Source organism: Westerdykella ornata (assembly GCF_010094085.1).
Source record: "Westerdykella ornata strain CBS 379.55 unplaced genomic scaffold EI97scaffold_55, whole genome shotgun sequence".
NCBI classification, from domain to species: Eukaryota; Fungi; Ascomycota; class Dothideomycetes; order Pleosporales; family Sporormiaceae; genus Westerdykella; species Westerdykella ornata.
Window position 1 is genome coordinate 8,110 of NW_022986905.1, and position 7,274 is coordinate 15,383.

The window sequence follows — 7,274 nt, forward strand, 5'->3', positions numbered from 1 at the left end:
AGCATGAAAGGGTACTAACAGCTGAAGAGGGCCTACGGCTAGCTACCCTTAAGGAGTTTGCAGCACGTGGTGATGAGAAGAAGGCAAAGAAGAGGGCACGCACTGATAAGGGCGAGCCTACTCAACGACGCTGTGGACGCTGCGGCGAGACTGGGCACAACTTACGCACGTGTAAGAAAGAAGTAGAAGTAGATTCGGAATAGATTGGCTTATTACGATTTTTGAAAATTGTTCATGGTTGTATTGTACTGTCGTAAACAGTATGGATTTTGGTAGGATCTTGGCAGAAGTGGACGGCTCGCCCGTGTGGACGGCTCGCCCGTGAGGTACGTTATCTGTAAAGCCAAAGTACAAGGTGTTAAGCCGTTACAGAGATATGAATAATCATACTATTCCGGTATAGTGCCCATTTACACTAACCCCTTGCAGTTAATGGCTCTCACTATTTCAACCTCCCCTTAGGAATCCGTCACCTAAAGCATCAACTGAATGTCAATTTCTTGTCAATATCGCTCTCTCGCTTGAATGATTTAAGTTGCAGCTCAAGATCAGCTCGTTCATGGCTTCACCCGCTCTCACTATACGTAACTTTACTGTATATCCGATCACGTTGAAACACATATCGCGATTCCAGGACCCAAACTCGCGGCAATCCAATGCCAGCGTATTCTCATTTGGCCCAAAAAACAGCACCTCTCCTGCACCAGCCGCGTCCGCTCTTGGAGAACATGCAAAGAGCTATAGAGATGAGGAGGTAGACGTCAGACTATTGGCCTTCGAGGCCTACACTATCCCCTCTACCACCTCGGATTCCGACGACAACCCCCAAATAGGAACCACAACCATCCGGCTGACACTCGAAACCCACGACGGCGTCCGTCACCGCATCGACATCAATCCCAGCTACACCCAAAAGGCCTCTCGTCCATTGACCCCGCTCTCCCCGAACCCCTCCATCACTCTCAGCTCCTTGTATCATCCCGCAAACACCATCTCTCACCTCACCATCCACACCCACCACAGTTACGACCTATCCAAATGGATGTCTCACCTCCCCTCCACGCTCCCCCTCTCCGCCCTCAGCATCCCCGGAACCCACAACTCGCATACCCATTACCGCGCGCTCCCCTCGGTAAGATGCCAAGTCGTCGACCTAAAAACCCAGCTCTCTCACGGGATCCGCTTCCTCGACATCCGCGTGCAACCCGCGCACGCCACCGACGTCTCCAAAAAAGACCTCTACCTCGTCCACGGCGCCTTCCCCATCAGCCTCACGGGACCAAAATACCTCGCTCCCCTTCTCGAAACCTGCTATTCGTTCCTCGACGAGAACCCCGGGGAGACGATCCTCATCTCGCTGAAGCGCGAGGGCGTCGGTAACGCCACGGATGAGCATCTCTCCCGGGTTTTGGAGAGGCATTACTTCCGGCCCAACCGCTCGAAATGGTACTTCCCGCCCTTGGCGGACCCGGGGAGTCCGGAAGGGATACGGATCCCGTATCTCGGGGATGTGCGTGGCAAACTCGTCCTCTTGCGCCGATATACCGCTCACTCTGAAGAACCCCCTTCTTCTTCCCCTCCCTCTCCTTCTCCCTCCCCATCTTCTTCCCAACCCACACATCCACATCCACCCCCACCACCCACCCTTCCATCCCTCCCCGGCCTCGCCGCCACCCACTGGCCACACAACGCAACCCACTCCCCACCCACTCCTACCTTCCCCATCTCCCTCCAAGACTACTGCGACATCCTACACCCTGCCTCCATCCCTCTCAAACTCAGCCACGCCACCTCGCACATTGCTCGCTGCGCCGCCAACACCGCCTTCGTCCCCGGTGTCAATACCGATGAAAAGAATCCGTGTCCGCCACACGCGCTGTATCTGAATTTTTTGTCCGGGAGTAATTTCTGGCGCAGGGAGTGTTGGCCTGAGAGGGTGGGGAGGGTGGTGAATAGGGGGGTCGAGGAGTGGGTTTGTAGAGAGTTGGGGTTTGCTGCGGTGGGTGTTCGGGAGGGGGAGGGGGAGGGGGAGGAGGTTGGTTCTGGAGGAGGGAAGGAGAATAATGTAGTTAATAATGTTGGAGTTGTTGGGAATGGAGTAGCGAAGCAAGATCGAGGGAATGAGATAGGCTTAATTCGAAGGGCGAGTCCGAAGGGGGATATGAGCACGGGCGTCATCATCATGGATAATGTGGGTGAGGGAGGGGATTGGGATCTTGTGCGTTTGATTGTTGGTTGTAATATGGGAGTGTTGATGAAAATGGGGATTGTTGGTGCTGGAGGAAATGGTAACGGTACGAAAGACAATTAGATAGAGAACACCTCCAGGATTAGATGGATGATTTGCATATCAATGACACATAGATGGACGGCATGGGAAAACGTATATCCACTGTAGAATGGCCTATGAATTCCATTACGCGTTGTACTCTCATTGTCAACAGTATATATCGCCGCGCGCACCACGTGTCCTGGATGAAGTACAGTTCGTGCGAGAAACAGAGAACACGCCTCACATGCCAGCATTAGTAGCAGCCCGGGACGCGACGATACCATGAGTCTGAGCAACATGTCCTGAGACCCTTCCTCCACTTCCCATCCCCATGCAAACGCCTCTGCAGGATGGTGTAAGGTCCTTACACCTGAAACAAAGGCGAAGACCACCATTAGTGTCCAGGTAACACGCAGCGAAAGCACTGGGAAGAAATAACCGGAAAATACTAGTACAATGCCGCCAATACTCAATAAGCCGAGGCCACAAGGCCCAGAACGCCCGTTATGCTCTGTGCCACGCAACAAAGATGTGTCCATCTCTGCACACATCGACCCCTGAACACCCAGAAATGCGAGATAATTACAAAGCCACATCGAAGAGATGGTTGAGGGTTTTGGGGACACTATGCGGGAAAATCGTATCACTCTTACGAGAGTCTGCTGTCGACGGGCGTGCATCCTCCGGAGTCTCGAAATCCTGCTTTGGTGTGAAATAGGGCGTGGATGGCGTGGATCGCTGAGGGGATGACGGCGCAGAGGTGAAAGGTTCCATGACCGGTGATCTCGGAGCCCCATCAGGTCCCATGTCGTATTGTGAGATGTCTATCATGGCCGTTTGTTTCCACCTGGTGAGTCCGCATTGCCTGACTCCGGCGACGGATGGAAGCGTGTATTTGGTCTCCTCCATTTTGCTGGCCATGACAATCGTATCCTTCTGTATCATATTCTGATGGAAAGCATGGTTCGGATTTTCCTTCAGAACATCACTCCGGTCGTGAGGTATGTCCTTTTTGTTGTGGATCCGTGAAACGGTTGACCCCTTTGAAACACTGAAGATATTCGTCATCTTCTGGTTCTCCTTGACTGTTGTCTTCTTCGCAGCAGCTTTTCTGGGCGCTTGTCGCTTCGTAGCAGGCTTGGGTTTCTCCTGACCCTTTGGCTGCACATCTGACTTCCTCTTTCGCCCTTGCGCCTTAGTAGTCGTGATCTGATCTTGCCCAGACTCCTTCTTCGGTTCCAAACGTGGGCTTGCAGCTGGTGTGGGCATCTGGACCCGATCGAGGAGCGTTTGCTTCTTAGGCGTAGACACAGGCACCATGACCACAGCTTTCTGCTTCTCCTTTGTCTGGCTCACCTCGTCATCCGTAATCTCCTTGAATGTGATAGGGTCATCCCATCTTGGCATGGCAGCAAGACGAGCGACTTCATCGCATGGGCCTTTGACGATGAGGTCCCAACTGTTCGCGAGATCCTTGCCAACCGGTTCAGGGTCGTTGTTGATCCAGACGGTAACACCATCGCGTCTATCTCTAGCGACAGCGCACATCTCGCGGGCTATCCGTCTGACGCCGGGAACTTTGAGAGTAGTACCAGCGACGATGACAGCGTCCGGTCGAGTTCGAAGATCAAGACTGGCACAGGACCCGATTGCCTCGTCGTCAGGGTTGTGCTCGTTGTACAAGACCATTCGGGGACGGAGGCGACCTATCCCGTGACTACGCTTCTCTGCGACTTGGCGAACTTGATCATTCTCTTTACAATGAGGACACGCAGGTGGCACAGGTCCATTAAACTGCTCGGCATCGAAATCGGACAGCGTATGGCACTTGGAGCAGACCATATGATCCAGCCCACCATGCAGCTGCACTGTCTTCGGCCATGGGCCTTTCTTTGGCAAGGGAACTTGCGTCCGCAGGGGTGGGAGCGACGTATCGATGCCATCGACATTTTGCGAATATAGCCGTAGCAGGCGTCCCTCCTGGGCGAGTGTCGCTAGCAGATGGTGGAAGGGAGTTGGCTGGGCGCATTTGGTTTTCTGGGATAGTGAGCGCACCATATCGTGGAATGAAGATGTGGAGGAGTCGTCCCGGTAAACAGACGCGTCAAACAGATCCTTGCCAGAGGATTTGAGTTTGTGCTGCTTGCGGAGGGAGCTGAACAGGCCTCCGGAGGAGCGAAAGTCGGGGATGCCAGCAGACACGGAGATACCAGCGCCCGCAATTACGACAATCTTCTTCTTCTTCTGCAGGACATCGAGAAGGCGCCTTAGCTGGGGATCGTTCTCGACGTTGTCTCTTGTGAGATCAAGACGCTCCGTAGTGCGCTGCTTCGGCTCGTTGAGTTTCCGCTTCTTCCGAACGGGCCCGTCGTTGTCGCTGGCCGGCGGTGTGGGCCTCATCTTGTCCGGCGCAGGTGAGGTCTTGGCGGAGGATTTCTGGGAGGAGGACGGAGAGAAGTATGCCAGCGGCCGGTGCGCAAACGAGGGGCTCGATGGTGGAGACGGCGTAGCTGATAATTCCGAGAGTTCAGAGTCGGAGGAGGCGGTTGAGGATGACGAGGGGGGAGGGGAGCTCAGGGAGGAGCTCGATCCTTGGGGGGAGCGGTGGGATGCGGCCATTGCTGCGAAAGTGGAAGGCGCGCGTATTGTCATGGCAGGCAGAACAGACGGAATATGCGGGGTATGATTCAATGGTGAACCTCTCGCGCCGTGACAACCGGACAGAGAGCTAGAAGAAGGGCCGCCGCGTGTCAAACGAGGGTGGAGGTTCGGTCCTGGGCAATGGGGCTAGGGAAGGCTTTCAACGCGCCGTCGGTGGGAATTCCGGAGTTTACAACATGCTGAGGGAGGCCCAAGACGCGCATCAGACTGTCGGTGAAAAACAGGCACGGCCAGACGCGTGCGCGTGGTGAAGACGAGAGGTCGCGAAAGGAGGAGGCTGGCGGTTCGCGATGAGGACGGGATGGGTGGAGGTTGTGCTGACACGGAACATGCCAAGACCAGGAACACCAAAACAAAGCTCCCAGTAAGGACAACAGGGAACGGCAGGCCGGATGGTCATGCAAAGTCCCAAGGATGGCATCCGTGGGGCTCGGTTTCAAGGTTAGTGACCACGTACTGTGTATGCAATAGTACTCCCCATGTGAAAACCTCATGGCATGCTCTCAGACTGCTGTTTTCGTCAGTCATCAATCATCAGTAGCTATCGGCTACGGTGAATGGAGTATGGCAATGCCAACACAGATCTTGTTGTTACAATTGCAATATTCAAAATAAGAATGCATAGGTAGATTTAGACGTTTCACGCATGTAGTCGTCTTGCAGCGCATTTACTATTGTATACTCTGTACCATACACATGTCGGGTTATTCCACTGTTGTTGACGTTGTGAGGGTCCTATGAGGAATGACGCGAACCAACCACGTAACGAGGCTAGCCCTGCCTTGTCTGGTTTAGCTACCTGCTTGGCATACCGTGACTAATCGTGTAATGCACAGCCTCGCGTAATGCACGGTTCTTACTGGTTTTGAGCACCTACTTTTGAGGCTATAGAGCCTAATATAGATTGTAATATCATGAGATTTTGAGTAGAGGAGGACTATTGAGTTCGGTGAATTCTATTTTGTGATCAAATCATATATGATAGCATTCTGGCACCTTAATTTGCCTGCCGCAACAGCTTGATGGCCCCGAGACCACTACTACCTCTAGAACAGTTTCCTTTTCCTCTGTATCCTTTTGAGCTTGAACTGTTGGCTTGATAACTTTCTTCTGAGGCTTCCTGGTAGGTTTAGACTCAATTTGAAGCTGTTGATTTGCCTTATGGGCTATAATATCCTCCTGCTTTTGATGTCGCTTATCCTCTATCTGCTGTAGCTGGAGCTCCTTTGCAGTAGCCCTTGTTCATCACCTCTCCTCCTGAAGCCACTCTTTCTCAGCCTTCTTCTCTTTATGGAGGATTCTATCCTCCTCTTTTTGAAGTCTTTAAGACTTTGCTGCTGCTTCTTTTTGAGCTTGGTGATCACGAGCTTGTTGTACCTTATTAGAACTCCAAAAGATGGCTCCACCCTCACTCTGAGTAGGAGCTACAAGTTGGAGAGGCTTGCCATGCTGCCGTCGCTTCTTCTCATTCCTAATAGCCTGCTTAAGGCTATCAACCTCTGTTGTAAGGAGCTGAGTTTGAACTGTAAGCATCTGTATTGACCTGCCAAGCTTCCATACCCAGCGGTCATCTATTATCAGATTTGATGATATCTGAAGATGTCACAGTGACAGAAAGATTGAATAAGGATGGGTTGACTGATTGTATTCTAGTGTGTATGTATGTGAGGCTGGGGCCTGACACCGGTTTTGATGTTCCTTCTCTGGGTACCAAGGCTGCACAGGGCACTAGCCACTGCAGAATCACTAGCCACATGTCCTCAGACAGTATCGGTACAGATACCTTCTCCCAGTCCTCCTCTCCAGTCCCAGATGAGATGTCCATAAACTGGCTTACCATCTGACACACCCCCTCAGCTTGGAACCCATTGCAAGCTGGACCCAATAGTATCTCCTCTTCAGAGTAGCATGTCTTCCAACTTGCCTTGTACTTCATCCAAGTCTATCTCCTTCAGGACATTTAAGTTCTTCACTCTTTCCAGTCCTAATTGATCTAAGAACCTGTTCCACTTGTTCCCAGGTAATACCTTTGTAAACCCATCAGCCAGCATCCTTTCTGATTGCAGATACTCAATCCTGATGATCCCAGATGATATCTCTTGCCTCAGCCAGTGATTGTGAATGTCTACATGCCTGAGCTTGGTCTGCAACCTTGAGATCTCTGCATTGAGGAGCCTGATAGTCTGTTGATTGTCACAGTGGATGGTTATTGTCTGCTCTGGGAGTGGAACCTCCAGTTCCTTGAGGAGCCTTGAAATGAACATGGCTTCTTTTGCCACTTGTGAGAGTGTAAGCAGTTCAGCTTCAGTGGTGGATGTGGTGACTGTGTCTTGCTTGTTTG

General features: G+C 52.2%; 3 protein-coding genes across 3 annotated transcripts; 1 reads left to right on the top strand and 2 right to left on the bottom strand.

The window, feature by feature from the left end:
- The first annotated feature begins 428 nt into the window (after positions 1 to 428).
- EI97DRAFT_264136 (PLC-like phosphodiesterase) lies at positions 429 to 2,382 on the top strand. The gene is made up of 2 exons (XM_033794240.1): positions 429 to 1,922; positions 2,100 to 2,382. Exons 1-2 carry the CDS (start codon positions 560 to 562, stop codon positions 2,309 to 2,311), a joined length of 1,575 nt encoding a protein of 524 aa, XP_033649077.1. The 5' UTR covers positions 429 to 559; the 3' UTR covers positions 2,312 to 2,382.
- An 18-nt stretch (positions 2,383 to 2,400) lies between these two features.
- Positions 2,401 to 5,207, bottom strand: EI97DRAFT_437719 (DHS-like NAD/FAD-binding domain-containing protein). Its single transcript, XM_033799397.1, has one exon. The coding sequence runs from the start codon at positions 4,889 to 4,891 to the stop codon at positions 2,855 to 2,857; it is 2,037 nt and encodes a 678-aa protein (XP_033649078.1). The 5' UTR covers positions 4,892 to 5,207; the 3' UTR covers positions 2,401 to 2,854.
- A 1,049-nt stretch (positions 5,208 to 6,256) lies between these two features.
- On the bottom strand, positions 6,257 to 6,505 carry EI97DRAFT_387624 (uncharacterized protein; the record flags this gene model as incomplete). The annotated part of the gene is made up of 1 exon (XM_033796132.1): positions 6,257 to 6,505. A coding segment is annotated over one exon (249 nt), but the record flags the coding sequence as incomplete, so codon positions are not given.
- Positions 6,506 to 7,274: the final 769 nt, after the last annotated feature.